Genomic DNA, 19,158 nt, shown 5'->3' on the forward strand with positions numbered 1-19,158 from the left:
AATGAAACAAATACAACCCACAGTGAATTTTAGGAAGTTGTTTCTTTTCATTCTTTTCCTTTTTTTACTAAAGACTCTTGTTATAAATTACACAAATAACTTTATAAACAAATCATTCCCCCCACGTTTTGTTTAAGTAATAACTTTATCAATACAAATAAAGAAATTTCAAGTATGAAAAGTGCATTATTGCAATAATACCTCTTTGCAAGTCCAAAGTCTTGGTTTAGGGTAAAACTATAAAGTGTAAAAAAAGGAGCAAAACAATCAGTGCCATCTAGTCAGTCAAGGAATCCAATACCCTTAACCGTGTTGCCTGGTGTGCTACTGGAGGGGCAGGTTTGCATAAGGAAGTTGGACTCGTCTCCCATTTTATATATATAAAAAATAGATCTGGTTGTTCATCTTGCTGACGTTCGCAGCTGCCATGAATAGAAATTTCCAGCCAGCAAGTCCAGAGTGCCTGCCCTTGGTGTCAACCGTTCTGAGCTGCGGCTTGCATATTGCTGATTTCCTCATCCTCTTCATGGGTTCGTTTCAGACTTCCTGCAAAACAGGTGGGGCAGGTGGAGAAGGTGGCTAAGAGGACAGAAACAAGCTTTCCAAAATGGTTCGAGTGGAACCAGACCTGTTCCACAAAACATTTTCATTTTGCTGCACAATTCCAATTAGAAGCCAATTTTTCTATCCTTGTTTTGCCCATTTTAAGCATCCAAAAAGAGTTAACAGCCTGTCTCCCTGTGCTTCTCTTCCTACTTCTGAAATAACTCATTTCAGTCATCATGTATTACAAGATTATTTAGTTTCAAGGGATTGCTGCAGAAGTTCAAATAGATTTAATCAAATATGAACCAGGTTGGTTTCTATCAGCTTTGAGTAGTAGTTTTTATACTCTGGATGTAGGCGTGGGGAACCTTTTCGATTCTACAGGCCAGAACCTCATCAGAAATGGACTAGGGGGGCACATTTGACAGGTGGGCGGGGCTGCATGCTTGTCAATCACAGGACATCAAGAAGTTGGTAATTTGACCGTGACAGTTGCTGCTAAAACAATGTGTCCCCCCCCCATTTTAGCAGGGCGTTTTGATGCATACACCTTCCTAATTAGGGAGGGGTTTGTATTGGGAGCAAGTGAAGGGGAGAAATACATGTACATGAAGAAGGGTAGACAATGTCCATACCGCCAGTACTACCTATTTTATTCTGGGTAGAGGTAGCAGTTAGCAAGGGATTGCATACAAATCTAACTCAGGAAGGAGTCTGCTTGGAATTCCCTGCTGAAAGGAAGGTTTCCCCCTTTGTTTTAGAGGGGATTACAATGCAAATCTTTGAGAAGGCAGGCTTGGCAGTGACTGCTCTGGAAATGTGCCCCTTGGGCTGAAAATGTTTCCCCGCCCCTGCTACACAGAAATACATGCTCACCCGTACTGACAGACAGTGATTGCTCCAGCTGCCGAGGAGACATCATCTGGATAGTTAACTTTGCTAGATAGATGGCTTCATATTCCTAAAAATAAAATAAAAAATGAAGCAGCAACAGAATGACTGGATTGGTACAAATGGGCAAGAATTCACCTGACATTGGGATCCTGGGATAAAAAGAACAAGAGGGCAGCTAAAGGAACATAAATGTTTACAGCCATGAAGGCTGGAATATTGCAAGAAACTGAGGTGAGGGAGGAGAAAGAGTGGTTCTGGATAAAAGTAATTGTTTCTATTTGGCTGACCTGAGCAGTTCCAGAAAGCCACGCCCACTGTTTAGGGGCAGGCACCAGTGAGCTACTCAAGAGTCAACATGGACCAGGACTACACCTGGTCTACCTGTTCTGGTCTACCAGAGCAGAGCAGAAATGGGGCATCTGAGAGAATTTTGGACACTGTGGCGCAAAGAGATTTTATGCCACCTGCCTCAAGCTCAGCCATGTAAGGCACAGAGACCCCTGCTGTTGAGACCTACTTCTCTACACCGGCCACATGGTTATCAACATAAAGCTGATAAGTTGTTTATCAAATATCATTAATTTTAGGTATCTTATGCTTCTGTTTTACATATTTTACATTTGTGAGAATTGCTCACATCCTCAGTACAGCATCAAAGCAAACAAAATGATAGAAAAGGCCAAATACCGGTAATGTACCAATTAAAACTCCAAACAGCCAGGCAAGATATAATGAAGTTTTTCATTTAAGCCAATGCGTATCAGATACTTGGGGAGGCCGGGCCGGACCATCAGTACGAATATCATATTTCTACATCATCAACAGGTAGGAAAACAACTTACCTGAAGTTGATGAACAAATCCAGCATTGGGATTAATACAAAACCTTCTTTCTTGCACGTATGTAAATGCATCCCTACAAGAAAGAGATTCTCCATTTTCATCTTTAATACCAGTTTGCATTTGGTTTCTGACTCATTCTTTTGGTATTTACTTTCAGTTTAGCTATGCCTGTATTCTGCCTTCAAAAAGTTTAGAATGACATACAAGGGCTCCCATTCAGGAATTAGTCATGCCCAGACCTGCTTAACTCCATAAAGGCTTACAGCCAACAACAACTCGGTCCAGTTAGTTACTTAAACAGGTTTTCCTTATAGAAGATGCTGAGAACTGACCCTGCTGTTACATGTGAAATTTATGTTATAAGCATTAAACACTGAACAGAGGGCCAACTCAATGGGAACATCTGTTGTGCGAGGCCTGCCGAAGTGAAGAGGCCAACTGAAACTAAAACCTCACCCCACTCATCATCTTCATCCTCACAACAGTCCCATGTTGAGTGCCACTCCTATTTCACAGATGGGGAATTGAAGCTGAGAATACAATGATCCCCAGGCAGAAGTAGGACTTAAATCCAGGGACCCTGGCTAAATGTTCCATTCACTGGACCAAGACAGAGTTATTGTGCATAAGCTCACTTGCTTGGGACCCATCACACAAACCTCACCTATCTCAGACTTCAAGTTCTCTATTAAAACATGAAACAGATGACCCACATAGCCAATCTTTATCCCCAAGAGTCCATTACCCCTAAGAAATTCTCGCTGGTATCAGAATTCTCTACAGATGTTTCAACCCCAGAATTCCCTTGCCCTACAGCATATCCAAGACCTGTTTTGTCTCTGGCTGTCATTCCAGTCAGATGTACTGCAAGCACCGCACTCTATGTCAGCTGAGGTGGCGATGGAGGAGTAACAAGGCATGAGCATACTGGAGGCAATCAGTACTGGAGGAAAGTTCTGTGCACAGGGAACATGCACACCTTTCACTAAAAGATCTTGGTCTTTTTGCTGGGAGAGGTCACAGCACCAGTAGCAAGTGTTACAACCACCACCATCACAAAGGCTGAGAAAGGGGAGAGAGAAGGAGCAATTTGGCCTGGCACTGAAAGAACACAGCAGACACATAGGCCTGTTTTGCCAACTTCAGTCTGCAATATTTTATGGCAGTTTTTTTGAATAAGTTGCACAATATTGATCAAGTTGTACAACTGTTTTTAATCCCTTCTTGTTGTAAAGCAGGGTCCCACTCAGCTAGTCACTAGACATGGAGAGCTGCATTAACAACAAACTACAACTAGATGGCCCTCGTGGTCCCTTCCAATTCTACAGTAGAATCATTCAAGATTCCCATTTTGGCCACGTCATGCAAGACTCAGCGGCTGAAGACCAATATCCTCTCCAAGGGATGGAAAGCAGTTTAAAATCACTTCTGTACCTGTACTTCACTCCAAATGTTTCCATAATATATGCAATAACTAAGGCAGCACTGAAAAACAGAAAACAAACCAACAAAAGCAAGTTAAGATATGTCAGCCATGCCTTGGGATATTTTCTTAAAATAAGTGAGCCTTGTTACCTTCTAGAAATCCCCGCGTTCCCATGGACAAGAACTTTTCCTGAGAATGAAAAGAATTGCTTTACACAAAGCAGCCGGAGCTTTTACAGGCATTTTGTATTGTTTGTACTATTTAGTTTATATCCCACCATTCAGTCCTCAACAAGATCCAAACACGTAACGCCCAGTGGTCTCTTCTTATATTAAAATTAATTTAAATCATTAGCATAACCAAACACAGTCAGTAGCAAAATCAGCATAAACATCTTAAAACACATACAGTGGTACCCCGCAAGACGAATGCCTCGCAAGACGGAAAACCCGCAAGACGAAAGGGTTTTCTGTTTTGGAGGCGCTTCGCAAGACGAATTTCCCTATGGGCTTGCTTCGCAAGACGAAAGCCCATAGGGAAATCTCCGGGGACCTGTTTTAAATTGCTGGCGGTCGGGAGCAAAGACTTTCGCCCACAGCCGGCCTTCAGAAGAGGTCCTGGACCTCTTCTGAAGGCCGGCGGGGGGCGAAAGTCTTTGCTCCCCCCCCCCGCCTGCCTTCCCGGGACAGCGGAGACTTCTCTGCTGTCCCGGGCGATCTTAAAATGCTGGCGGGCGGGAGCGAAGCGTTCGCTGCCGACCCCCAGCATTTTAAAATCTCCCCGGGACAGCAGAGACTTCGCTGCCACCCACCAGCATTTTAAAATCGCCCCGGGACAGCAGGGGCTTTTAAAATGCTGGCAGTCGGCAGGTGGGAAGAAGGGCTTTTCTTCCCACCACCAGCCTTCAGAACAGCCTTCTGAAGGCTGGTGGTGGGAAGAAAAGCCCTTGTCCCCCCCCCCCCAGCCTTCAGAAGAGGTCGGGGGACAGACTGTCCCCGGACCTGGTCTGAAGGCGGTTTCCCTAGGAACGCATTAATTGATTTTCAATGCATTCCTATGGGAAACCGTGCTTCGCAAGACGAAAAACTCGCAAGAAGAAAAAACTTGCGGAACGAATTGATTTCGTCTTGCGAGGCACCACTGTATAAGCAGGAAGCAGAGTCCGAGCCTCAGGAACTTTATTTCCTTCCGCGTTACCTGCTATGTGGTATGTACCCCAATGAGCCTCCAAGAAATTTGGCCAGTAAGGCTTAACTAGATGACACCAACTATCACTACACATCTTATAGCATTCACAAGAGGGACTGTATCCCAGTCCATTACCAAGTACATCGACCCCATCTGTATTTAGGTAAAGGTAAAGGGACCCCTGACCATTAGGTCAAGTTGCGGATGACTCTGGGGTTGCGGCGCTCATCTCGCTTTATTGGCCGAGGAAGCCGGCGTACAGCTTCCGGGTCATGTGGCCAGCAGGACTAAGCCGCTTCTGGCGAACCAGAGCAGCGCATGGAAACGCCATTTACCTTCCCACCGGAGTGGTACCTATTTATCTACTTGCACTTTGACGTGCTTTCGAACTGCTAGGTTGGCAGGAGCAAGGACCAAGCAACGGGAGCTCACCCCGTTGCAGGGATTCGAACCGCTGACCTTCTGATCCTAGGCTCTGTGGTTTAACCCACAGCCCCACCCGCGACCCTTCATCTGCATTTACATATGGCTAAAATGCAACACATTTGCATCAAGCATCTGGTAAATTAGGTGGACAAGCAAAGTGAGCATACGTACCTCCGGTTTGTAAACTCCCATCAATAAATGCCTTAGTCTAAAGAAAAACATAACAGACACAGATTCCCTTCCAATTACTGCCATCTCGAAGAGTTCTTAACACAAATGCAGCCTATTTGTGTGTTCTAGAGTATCATGCACTTGAGGAAATTGTAAATAACTTGGGCCCCAAAAGATTTATAATATGAAGACTTAAAACATTTAGCAACCATTGATCATATTCATCTTTATACTGTATTCTTGCTAACAGAACGCCAATACAAAAAATGCTTAAATGCACCTGCTTTTAAAAAGCACCCTAAAAACACCTGCTGCTTTCAAGTTGCTTTACATTGATAGCAGCAGGTGCAATGGTTTAAAACTACTTCCTCAGAATCCAGTGTACAGCAACTCAAAGGCCCTGAAAGGTGCAACTAGATTCCCACACATGGTGTTTGTAGCCCTAGTTATATTTATATTTTGCTATGGACATCAACATTCTCACAGGAACACTTCCAAGCGGAAAGATGTGTTTTGTAACTCATGGATGTGTGCAATCAAGGTATTTCCTGCCAGGCCAGAAAAATAGTGTGAAGATTTAAACTGCTCATAAAATGTTGACAGCACTTGGGTTACAGACTACCAGTGATGTTTATCTACCCCAAAACCTAAACAATGACTTTAGCTACTGCATTTCTTTTGAATTCTGATTACTGTTTATCATTTTTATTGTGGATAGTATCACAGGCAACTCCCTGTTTGTGCAGGGATTGCGTTCCAGTCATGGCACAGCCAGCCCCCAACCCCGTTCTGCCCCCTTCCAGGGCCAAAAACTGCACTCACGTTGGCAGTCACGCACAAACGAACACGTGCAAAATTATCACTGCCCATATTTCTGCTGTTAGCCTCCCTGGGCACTTTTAGTGGAAAAGCAGAATAAAAACATGTAAAATAAACAACTTTTTCAGTGCTCAGTTTTATGGCAAGAATTAACACCCAAGATTCATTAAAAAGTTTTTAAAGTGACATGGCAATTTAACAGGGCAGAACGGAAGTGGGGGGGGGGATTCCTCATGGCCCTCCTAACATAATTATTGTTAAGATGTTGTTAAGATGTGGGGGTGGGACAGCAGAATTGTTAAGATGTTGTGGGGGTGGGACAGCAGAATGGAGAGCTCATTATTTTTATTTCCAGTGTATCTGAAGAAGTGTGCATGCACACGAAAGCTCATACCAAGAACTAACTTAGTTGGTCTTTAAGGTGCTACTGGAAGGAATTTTTTTATTTTTATTAAGGTTTTAGTGCTCCTTGTCTTGAAGCAGCAGCAAGGGGGCCTAGAAATATGAAACTCCCTAGCCAGCTTGGCCTGGCACAAGTATTCAGACATCTACACAGCCATTTCAAGAGGCTCCCTCCATTACCAACAGTTCACAAGAAGTCAATGGAGTGCACTTTCAGCAGATGCCTGCCACGGACAATGGCCATCCAAGGGGCAGGAGAGAACAAAGTGCAGAAAGTAAAAAGACAGATGCTGAGAAAGCAACTCAGATATCTTGCACAGAGTGAATAGCAAGCAGACACAGCCATTTTTGAGCTGAGAATTGCATTCTGTGACCCGTCCCCCTTAATATCTGATATGACAGTTACCATGGGTACAATTCACTGGGAAGTTTCTCCGGCATGCTAAAATGAAAGGGAATCCTGCAAAAGCACTTTTATGCAGGAGAACTTCCCAGAGGACTGTACCCAGGGCAACCAGAAATACTACCAGTCAGGGGCTTATCCACAAGACCATTAAATTAGGTGGACATTGCAGGAAGAATTATTTATCAATTTAGCTGAACTGCTTCAGAGATGGATTGTTTCTTCTCTTTCACTCGCACATTGGGCTGCATTTGCTCACATGATTTCTGAAAGATATTAGGATGAAAGAGTTTAACTCACAAGTCATGCTAAACACTTACCGTCGGGAAAAATCTGATTATATTTTCAATGGGATGATCTGCAATATCCAAGACTAAATACCTACAATTAAAGTAAGTGTGTTAAGTACACAACCAGAATCTTCTAGAACATAATATTCTCATCTTCTAGAACATTAACACCCAGCCTGAAAAATGTTTCTTTTATCATTTGAAGCAGATATAAATATTATATATATTATATAATATAAATATAAAAGTTAAAAGGTCCAACATATTGTTCTGTAACGGAATGTACAATAGCCAAATGACCCCTTCTCTGTTGTAGCAAAATTCCCTCATGAAACCCATGAGGCAAGACTTCAGGAGAATTTCAGGAGAAAAACTACTAGCAGAGTAAGGTTCTATCCTCCATTCTCTTCACTGCTGCAAAACAGCTCTAAAGACTGATCTGCATTCCAGGGCAAGCAGGGCTGGGAAAGACTATCTGAAAGCATGGGAGAGCCACTGCCAGTCAAAGCAGAAAGTACTGATCTAGATTATCATTAAGACAGCTTTCTGTGGGTTGTATCCAACTGTCATTCTTGCCCCGTCAGTGGAAAAAGGTGACAAGAATTTCTCAATGATTTCTCATCCCCTCTGTAGCTCCCTGCTCCAGAAGGCTGGTGGACTCTCCAGAGTAGTTTTGGTGGTGCATGGAGGGCTGCGGAGGGGAAAGGGAATAGCTGAAAATTGCTTCCTTCTTCATTTCACTGAGGGAAGTCGTACTGCCAGCTGAGCAACCCTTCTTGGGCTATCGCCACATGCAGCTGCGGTGTAACATGTACAGTGGTACCTCAGGTTACATATGCTTCAGGTTACAGACTCCGCTAACCCAGAAACAGTGCTTCAGGTTAAGAACTTTGCTTCAGGATGAGAACAGAAATCGTGTTCCGGCGGCGCAGTGGCAGCAGGAAGCCCCATTAGCTAAAGTGGTGCTTCAGGTTAAGAACAGTTTCAGGTTAAGAACAGACCTCCGGAAAGAATTAAGTACTTAACCCGAGGTACCACTGTACTTTGGTCCTTAGGCTTCCTGTCTTTGAACACCAGTTTTGGTCAAGTTCAACAGGAATCACTTTCAGCCACGTTTGAAAAGAATACAGTGCAACTGTGGGAAGGACTATGTCATGGATGAGGAACCTCAGGTGTGGGGGCCGAATGTGCACCCCAATCTCTCTATCTGGCCCTTGGAATACCCCAGCCACACCCCTCACTGTCCCTGCTTCCTCCCCAAAGCATTTTGCCTTGTCCTTACAGCAATCTCGTTCCTCACAGGAAGTCATAAAGAAGTTCTTGCACCTGTCTTTCTGACATTCACGCTATGCAATATACCTGCCAGCTATTGCGATCAACTGAAACGTTTAAGCATTACCTGCAATCTTGCTTTGCAGTGTAAAGACGGAAAACAACACTAGCACAACAAGCACACATTGAACATGACGTATTTTCACAACATTGATTTATAGGTTACTTACCTAAATAACTGCTGGAAGTTTGGTTTAATAAAGTTTGCTTCAATATTTTGTCGTATGCATATTACATGGGTAATTCCATGTTTCTGAAGTATAGGTAGCTGCAAAATGAATGTTTGAAAAAGCGAAAGCTCCTTTAAACTAGCATACAGAGTAATAATATTGCATTATGACTAGCTGATAGCTTTATTAAGACATTTTATTAAGACAATATATTTAGATATTTAAAATGTTCAGTAAGACCATGAAGGCTTAAAACCAAACACACACAACAAATTCATTCTTGTGGCCAGTGCAAAACAAGCCGGAAGCCTGCAAAGTTACTGTGTGGCTTTGTTTTAAAAAGGTGACTTTGTTTAAAGCTGACAAAAACTCAGAAGGAATTACTTTTCCACATTCATTTGAACCTTTCAAAATAGGCTGGACAAGCTTCTGGTCGTTTTGGGTTGGCAGAAAGGTGCAGCTCATCAATAAACAGTGCAATTCTATTCAAAGACAATTAACATTGTGGCAGAAAGTGTGCATTTTGCAGTTTGTTTATTTAAAACACCTTTCTCTGTCTTTCCTCAAGCAGAGTCCAAATAGCAAACAGTAGAAAATTAAAATGTTACGGGGGGAAATTTACACATGACAATCAAGGAGAAGGAATTTATATTGGTTTATATGTATCAATAATTGTGTATTACTGTAAGATTTTTATATGTAACTGTATTTTTGTAAAATTTGCTGTTGTTCAAGTTATTGTGGTTGTTATTGAATTTATATACCACCCTATACCCGCAGGTCTAAGGACAGTTTACCAAATAAAATCAGAATATAAAACCACAAAATACAGAATTAAAATGAAACCAACAACCCAATAACACCCCCAAACAACCACCACCACCCATTAGTGGCATAGTGGTCTACTGCAGCTTTAGGGATTTTTTTAATACCGCTTAGGTTTTTTATATTATAAGTGGCACAGAAATGGACAGGAAGAGGGTGATCAGGAAGAGTGGGGGATATTGAAACAAGTTCCTTCTCATGGCCAGGTCACTTCCTGCTGAGATTAAGCTTTCAACACTTTTTCTCCTCTGCAGAGGCGGGGGACCTATTAAGATAGTCTGCCCTAGGAGGCTGATGGATCCAAAGAATTTCCAGATAGCTGATATGATTGGCGCTCCTGTCAAAGCCCTGGCTAGCCTCTGGAACACCCAAAGGGCTTGGGCCGTTGACATGATCACCCTGAGTGCCTTTTCCCTCTTCATTATGCCCATTTGGCTCCCCACACTACTCCAGAGCTTAGGCTAAGGAAACAAATTGGGGCACTGCTCAAACACGAGTGGAGGAAAATTCCAGTAAAATGCAATCAAACAATGGGCCTACCCAGCAGCAGTGAAGGCAGCTAAGAAAGTATGCTTTGCGGTCTCCATTGCATCCTAACTGAGCCATCCAGCAGAGCATTTCTGGGTGGTGCAGGGCCTTTTAGTCTGCCCCAAAGGAGGTGACAGAACTGACGGCTGTTTACTGTGACTTGTTTGCAAAGTATTTTGAGGATCATAACATCATTTGCATCCACACCGGGACTGGGACCGGGACTCCACGTACAGCAGATGAACCTTGAGAGGTACCAGAGAACCGTGTAATTGTTATGTTAGATGAGTTTTAGTTAGTAAGGACCGATGATGTGGACAAGGTGCTTAGATTGGTCAGGGCAAACATTTGCGCTCTAGACATGCAGAGCTGACACGCAGGGAAGAAACCTCCTTGCATGTCAGTTCTGCTGGCTCTTTGGGACCTCTTTGGGCTTTGGGGTGGGTCTCATCTTTGAACCACTAGGACTCTCCAGTGTGCTCCCCATTATATACAATTTTGGGTATGCGTGCAGGGACCTGGAACCACCGTCTAATTTGGGAGTCCCCTGTACTACTAGTACAAGGTCTGTTCAAGATTAGTTCCTGTACCTTTTTTTCCTAGAAAAAAGCACCAGTGACCAGCATTAAAATATTCTAGAAAGACACACCTACCTTGCTTTTCATAGCTGAAGAATACGGGCCCAGGAACAACCCAGGTAAAATTTCCTTTAAAAAAAAGGAGAGAGAAAGAGAGGAATAAAAACTCGATCTACCTCAGTAATCTGTTAGAAGCTACACAAGACCAACACTAGCAGTAGAGTTTAATTACACTAGTATTAACTGGATGCATATATGGGATCTGGAAAGAGCTCTGTGGTTTTACCTGAGAAATGGGTACTTTTTTCCAGTATTGCTGGCACTGGGGCTACGAGGGAATCTTGCACAACAAAAAACATAGGAGGTGAGAAAATCCCCAGCCACCCACTAAGCTTGCAAAGGCAATGACAGAGAGAAAACCACAAGCACACTTCTTGGTATTGACTAACAGAATTCAGGCACAATATAATAAAAGGTTTATGAGAAAGGCATTTATTCTTTGCTGATAAATGACTTGGTATATTCTGCCTGAGAGCAGGGGGAGAGAGAAACATGAACAAGTTTGAGGTGACAGAGAGGTGGAGAGAAAAATCTAAGCAGCACGGAGCTGCCTGCCGCCAAGGTAATAATATCCCAGAATAAGATTCCAGGAACTGTCTTGCCTCACTGAAGCTGCAACTCAAGCTTCCCTCCCCCACCAGCTCCTTCTAGACTAGAATGTTTCTCTTGCCTGTAATCCTCAAAGGCTTCTCAAAGCCTTCAAAGGTTTGAATGTAACAGGACTGAGATAAATGCACATCACTGACAGTATAGTTGCTCTGTGCTAAATGCAGAAGAAAAGGATGTGCGATCTTACACATAGGTTAACGTACCACCCCACTTTTTCATTGAATAGCTTCCTCCTTATCTGATACTAACTTACCATCACTCTGAACTAGATAACCTACAACCAAGATTCTCCAATACCCAGTATGCGGCTTGCTTACTTGAGCCATTTGGATTGTTTTACTTAACTATTTCTCAAGGTTCCTGCAATACAAGAGGTGTACTCTCTTTTCTGGGAGAGCTTCTGGCTGCTTAACATGAAAATCCAACAAGCAAACCATAATTCACTGCATCTCAATGCTAGAAAGAGCTTTTCCTGACAATTTTTTGCATGTCATGCAAACCACTTCTTGTTAACAAAGCCTACATCTACAAGAAATAATGAGGGCTTCCCCTGTTAGTGTTCTCTATCCAGCAAAAAGACTTAGAATTTAGGAAGTTTCCTATGCAAACTGCACGTTTAGGAGGGAGTTGAAATAGCCTATTAACATTTTAATTTTACTTTGCTGAGGCATCTGCCAATCCAGACAAATTCACTTTATTTCTCCCTTCACTAAATATGACCAGTACTTAGCAACCTACAGAATTGTTGTCTTACTCTTAAATTTAGGAACAAATTCAGTGAGTGTTACAGCATGAGCATCAGCTTTCCCTACTGTTCACAGACCAGGAGAGAAACAGCAACTTCCAAACAAAGAAATAGTGGCCCCTGCAGGCTCCTGGAACATGTGGAGAGGAGAATGAGTGACAGATATGTGCAGAGAGAAGCCAACTGGCCAGGAGCAAAGATAGCAGAGACAACCATTTTTGGAAGGAAGGTTAGGGCTGGGAATTGCCCACATGGCCCAAAAAGACAGCGAGGAAAGGGAAGGTCACAGATCTGAGGACCTTGAGTAGGTCTCTCTCAACTGGACATTAATGCAAGACAATGCCTAGATGAATGAGAGAAACTGGGTGTGAGTCTAGGGCAAAAAAGGAAGGTAACAAATCTCTTGGTAGCCCAAAACTGCACTTGGAATTACAACTATCCCTGTGTGTTAGCCCTGTCATTCCAAGTCTTCTCTTGGGTGTTTCCAGAGCAATCGTCCCCAGGGTACCTCTGCAGCACACCTGAGTGTCTCAGGGCATATGGGTTTTGCTAAACCCTAGCAGCAGCACCACCACCACCACCACCACCAAGTATCTAATGAACCAGGAGCTAGCTTTGGTTAAAAGAAACAGCCATACCTGCATCTCTCTTCTCATCGGATATGTCCAGTCCTAGAGAGAGAAAAATGCAGTGTTCACTTAACAATCATTTTCAGTATTGCCCTTAAGAGAACCAACTGTTTTTCAAGGAAACTCTGGTAGACGCAATGTTTTTAAGTCTTTGAACTGGGTGGAAAAGACACACACATATATAACACGATCTAAGTTACATCTTATTCAACATGTTAAATTGTGTATATTTCTCAACATAATTACAGTTTGAATAGTGAATGATGAATTATAGCTTCAATCACATAAAAACTAGCAGAAACTTCACAGACTGTCAACAAAAAGGAGTCTTGCAAATTACAACTTTTATATAGGCAAAGCAAAAGAATACACATTTATTCAGTTAGCAAGTAGTTAAATTCCAGATCCTGAATAGACATGTTTTTCAGACATCAAACAGACTTTTACTTCATCATCAAAAAGGCCTTCTGAGATTCAACAGAACATTTAAGTGTGCTTGGAATCAAAAGACTACCCAGAGTGGAAGTTTTGTAATGTCAAGGGTGCTAGCTACCACGAAAAGCATATCTAAGAGTTGTTAGAAATGACAAGAGCGGCAGCAAGAATTTTTATCAAGTGCTGATTTTTGTCTGTTGAAATCAACATTCTTAACTCTCCCCCCCCCCCCAAGGACGTGCTCTACAGGGAGCTCTCTGCCTGTTGGCAGACCAACTCTGCATTACCAAGATGTCTGCAAACATGACATGAAGACTGGCAACATTAACTCCACAGTCCGCAGCAGAGCACAGAGAGACACAGAAACGAGACCCCTTCATCTGCCCCAACTGCAACATGTCTGTCCCGTATAGGTCTCTGCAGCCACATCAGGCGCTGCAGTCTTCCAACAATGGAACACTCTTCCACTGTCTAGAGACAGACAGCTGCCATCAATTCCAGCAAGGCTCTGGTGTAACACTGACAGCTCCTTTTGGAGTGGTAGAGAAGCAGGAAACATGCAGAATGAACTGCTAGACTTACCGTATTTTTCGCTCTATAACACGCACCCGACCATAACACGCACATAGTTTTTAGAGGAGGAAAATCCGCAGGCATGTCACCCGTAGGCATTCCCTCCATAACACGCACAGACATTTCCCCTTACTTTTTAGGAGGAAAAAAGTGAGTGTTATGGTGCAAAAAATACGGTATTTAACTCCTCTGCATTAGTTTTTACCTATTTGCATTTTGAAAGGTATACTTTCATGCCAAATAAAAGCTGGTTTGATCCTAGATATTTGGCAACCTGCTTTTTATAGAATATTTACAAATCTAGAAAGTGTTGAATGAACAACAGTTAAGTGCAAATGGTCAGCTGTTGGTTTCATATTAAAATATGAACATATCTTGCTAAAAACTGATTTAGAAGCACATGCATTAAATATTACTCATACTGTTGCTACAAATTCACTATTTCTGGTCTGTTCCTACCAATGAGCTTTCACAGAATTCTGGCATTTGCTATGATTGTGTATTTTAAAGGGGAATTACAGTTAAATGCAGATCATGCAAATTCCGATTACCGCTCTTTGTTTACATATTTATTAAATACTTCAACAGGCTATGGTGTCTTAGAGAATTTAATGTGGACAATCACAACAGGTTTGCAATCTAACAATTGGATAAGCTGCACTATTCAATTTGAACAAATGCTAGGTTTTATCTGTCACTCTAAAATGATATTTTTAGGTTTTAATAAAGTTCTGCTTATCTCATGCCTTTGAAATGGAGTTGGTTCCATTTTGAAAAATCTAAACTTCATAAAACCTGCCCAGATATATGCCTCACACAGTAGAGGCGTGTGGTCTTGTCAGATTCTCTCCAAGAGTATCTGCAAGTCAGCATCTGACCATGGTTCAAATGTGATGTGGTCAAAATGAATGACTCTGTATCCCAACAATAGGATAGTAATGATGCATTATAAGCCCTGTAAATTGGAAGGAATGGAGGACTTGTAATTTTACCTCCTCTATTTATGAGCTCCAGGGTACATTGCTGTGTCTGGACCTTCAAATAGCAACAGTGGCTTAGAACATTTTTCTCCAGCACCTCCAGATGAGAAGATTGCTGGGTTTCCCCCCCAGACTAAGATGTACCAACTGCTATTCATGATTTAAAACCTCAAGACTTGGTTATTGCAACATGCTCAGCATAGACCTGCCCTTCCTTTATTCAGGACTGTAGCTGATGCAGAACTAAAAAGGATGGATAGCCAATAAAATCAGCAATCCTGCATCTATTTTAAAGCTTTCCTCAATTTAATGTACTGGTTTTAAAACAGGGTTTAAAAGGTTGGGCTATAGTTTAATCAGTCTTAGAAACTCAATATTAGCTAGGCACCAAATAGCTCCTTAAACCAGGGTTATAGTCACAAAACGGAATGTCAAGTTGCCATTTTTGGGCCAGATGGCTCGAAAATCGTATTTTTCAATACGGCTTTTTGGTTCCTGAAATTTGTTCTGATTATGTAGGTAAAATATCAAGGATAGAATTCTACAGGATGCGGCATGAGTGTATGAAAACGGTCAAAGTCCCATGATCCCCAGGCATGCATCTCCAGATGGTGGAGATGTCAGGCAGCCCAGGCAGCTTCACTTGGTCGCAAGTGGCCAAGAGTCAGGCGCAAAATGCGCCTGGCAAATTTGGAACACTGATTTTAATTTCTGTTTTTCTTTTGTCCCCTCACAAGATATGTCGGCTGAGGAGAAACTCCTGCATGGAACTGCCCCTCCATGAAGCAGGCTGGCCAGCAAGGGCATGAAGGACAGCATTTTCTGTGTGCCCCCCCCCCTACTTTTTAAAAGTACCAGTACTTTAATACATCACACAGCTGACTGAGTTGGGGCAATGGGGAAAACCTTACATTCCTTACAAAGCACAATTATTGCTAAACAGGGATGGTAAAACAAACAGCAGTTAAGATCATTCTGGATTCTGAAAGGAAATGGGAGAGTCTAAAAATAGAAATGAAGTACAGCATGATTGTTTGCGCATAGGGGTGTGTGAAACAGTAGGAAGCACCAAGTGGGGCTGTACATGAGATAAAGTTTAAGACCACCACTTAGGATTTATTATATCTTAATTTTATTGTCTGCAGGTGGGCATTTTACTGCCCTGCAACTTGCTTTTGGTGTAATATATAATAATATATAAGGTGTAATATATAAGGTGATGAAAAAAGAGAATTAATAAATCTATGAGCTGACAAACACAAGTAGGAATGAGCAAAGGTACACACCACTGGGTAAGGTTTCCCAATAAACCTTTGTCAGGTAGAAGCAGCTAAACAGGAGAGAATAAGACGGATGCTGGCAGTGACAAAACCCTGGAATTCTCTAGGGTGAAGGACTGAATAACATGGACCTTCAAAAACCTGCTGTATGGGACTATAGGCACATCTAGTCCAGGATTCTACTCTCAGAGGACGACTAGATGCCTCTGGGATGCCTGCCAGCAGGATATGAATGCAACATGAGCACAGCAACTGCCTCTAGTAATGCACAGCCATCATAGAATAATCGAATTGTTGAGTTGTAAGGGATCCCAAGGGTAGTTCAACCCCCCTGCAATACAGGAATGACAACCAAACATTCCTTGAGAGATGGCCATCCAACCCCTATTTAAAAACTTCAAATGATATAGAGTTCACCACTTTCTGAGGTAGCCCTTTCCACTCCTGAACAGCTCTTGCCATCAGAAAGTGCTTCTTAATGTATAGCTGGCATTTCCTTTCTTGTAATTTGAATCCACTGGTTCAAGTCCCCCACCCCGCAGAAATCAAGCCTGCTCCATCTTCCATGTGACAATCCTTCAGATATTTGAAGATGGCTCTCATATCTCCTCTCAAGTCTCCTCTTTTCCAGACTAAACATCTCCTTCAAGCATCCCTCGTAAGGCTTGGTTTCCAGACCCTTGCTCATATTGGTTGCCCTCCTCTGCACACATTCCAGCTTGTTAATATCCTCATTAAACTATGGTGCCCAGAACTGGACAAAGCACTCCAGGTTGGTTCTGACCAAGGCAGAATAGGTTGGTACAATTTCTTTCCTTGATCTGGACACTACTTCTGTCAGGCTAGAATTGCACGTGTTTTTTGCTGTTGAATTGTACTGATTGATGAAAAGTAGCCATTGATAATCACACCCTCCATGAATTTGTCTAAACCAGTTTTAAAGCAAACCATCATTGGTGGCAATCACTGCATCTTATTATAGTGACTTCTGCAACTGAATATGCACTGTGTGAAGTACTTCTTTTTACCTGTCCTGAATATTGAACATTTAGCTTTGCAGAATGATCCTTGTTTTTGGCACCGAGTATAAAAACTTTTCTCTATCCAATTTCACTATAATTTTTTTAACCCTCTTATGCGCCTTTTCTCTAAATTAAAAAGCCTTAAATGTCACAACTTTTCCACATAGGAGAGTTGCTGCAGCCACTTGATCATTTGGGTTGCCCTTTTCCAGTTTTTCCAGTGCCACAATAGCCTTTCTGAGGTGAGGCAAACAGAATTGTACACAAACCACAGATCTGCGTAAGGGCTTTTTGTTATGGGCAACCTTATTTCCCAAGGATCCCTAACATGGACACCTCCTTTTACACATACTGGGTTTACCTTTTCATCTAACCATCCTCCATGACCCCAATACCTCTTTCCTGGTGACTTCAAGCCCTGACCCACAACCAGCGTTATAGGGTGGAAGAAAGAGAACATCACTCTTTACGCGGTGTTGCTGTATTCTCCCGTTTTTTGTAGTAAACGGATGCTGAGTCAAATGCACCCATGTAGTGTGAAGAGTCACACACACCCATTCAGGGCAGAATGGAAAAAGGAGATGAGTTGTGGGACTTCCCAAAAGAAGCTGCAGGCTACAAAATGTTAACCACTCCCCCCTCCAAACACACACACACACACCCCAGCACTGCCACAATGGTGTGGCAGAAAAATTACGCCAGATCTAATAGGGTGAAGAGAGAACATACGAAATAAACACACATATGCACATACACACACAATCACACGTAGGAACACGGGGCGCTGGATGAACCACAACGCGACACGCCCCAACCGAGAAACGTGTCTCCCCCAATTCACACACCCCCAAAACGGGAGGAGGGTGGGCGAACCCTTGAAGACCCACAAGGGTCCAGACACCCAAGGGTGGGAGGAGTCCATTATCAAGGTCGGTTCCTGAAGCCCCCCCCCTCATTGCAAGCGACCCCCCCTTCCCACGACGGGTGTGTGTGTGCAGTGGCGTAGCGTGGGTTGTCAGCACCCGGGGCAAGGCAAGTAATTTGCGCCCCCAAACCCGTGGATTTGCGCCCCCTAACCCTAACCCCCAGGTGTTGCGCCCGGTGCGGCCGGCCCCCCCTGCACCCCCCACGCTACGCCACTGTGTGTGTGTGTCTTGTGTGTGTGTGCAAGTAGTAGTAGAGGACAGACAGCACAGCCCGCCTAGTGACCGATTCCAGCCATTGAGATGCTGAGGCGTCGGGAGGGGGGAGGAAAAGGCGGGCAGGGGGAGAGGAGGGGGAGAAGAAGAAGACCCTCGCCGCCGCCGCCCCCCCCCCAGCTCACCTCAGAGTCCTCTTTGGGCTGCGGCAGCGCGGGGAAGACCGGCTTGGCGAGCTCCATGGTCTCTGGTCTCCCCCTCGTGCCTCTCCCTCCCCCCCTCCCTCAGGCGCTCTCCTTCCCCTCAGGCGGTCAGTGGGGCAGGAGCAGGACGTCGTCGTCGTCGTCGTGGTGGGCGGCGGGCCTCGGCGCTCGGGAGGCGGCCAGGGCGAGGGCGGCGGGGAAGCGAGAAGGCGGAGAAGGCGAGGTAGGAGAGAGAAGCGGCGGCGGCGGCGGCGGCTCGCGCCCAGCCGCCATGCCGCTGGCTGGGCTTGGTCGGCGGCCCCTCCTCCTCCTCCTCCTCCTCGGTCAGTCGGTCGGTGTGAGGGAAGGCCGGCCACTCCGCTGCTGCTTCTCCCCTCCCCTCCTTCGTGCCCCCGCCCCCTCACAGGCGCCCCGCGCGCTCCGCCCGTGCGCGCGGCCGCCGCCGCCGCCCCCTCCTCTTCCTCCTCCTCAGGCACCAACTGTCGAGGGCTGAGGCGAGCCGGCCGGGAAAAGGGAGGGGGCGTGGCGCCAGAGACGTGCCGTAAAAGGAGTGGGCGGGGCGCACGGAGACCCCGAGCGGGGAAGAGGAGGTGGGCGTGGCCCCAGGAAGGGATGTACATAGAAGGAATGGGCGTGGCAAAGA

General features: G+C 44.2%; 1 protein-coding gene across 1 annotated transcript; it reads right to left on the reverse strand.

Annotated features, from left to right (window-relative positions):
- Positions 1 to 23: 23 nt before the first annotated feature.
- Positions 24 to 18,929, reverse strand: STYX (serine/threonine/tyrosine interacting protein). Its single transcript, XM_082219940.1, has 11 exons — positions 18,498 to 18,929; positions 12,893 to 12,925; positions 10,916 to 10,969; positions 8,910 to 9,007; positions 7,438 to 7,498; positions 5,494 to 5,530; positions 3,858 to 3,897; positions 3,717 to 3,767; positions 2,283 to 2,355; positions 1,423 to 1,507; positions 24 to 546 (listed from the first exon to the last, which is right to left on the reverse strand). The coding sequence occupies exons 1-11, from the start codon at positions 18,552 to 18,554 to the stop codon at positions 476 to 478; spliced, it is 660 nt and encodes a 219-aa protein (XP_082076066.1). The 5' UTR covers positions 18,555 to 18,929; the 3' UTR covers positions 24 to 475.
- Between the last annotated feature and the right edge of the window lie 229 nt (positions 18,930 to 19,158).

The sequence above is a fragment of the Podarcis vaucheri genome, assembly GCF_965113315.1.
Source record: "Podarcis vaucheri genome assembly, chromosome: 1".
NCBI lineage: Eukaryota > Metazoa > Chordata > Lepidosauria > Squamata > Lacertidae > Podarcis > Podarcis vaucheri.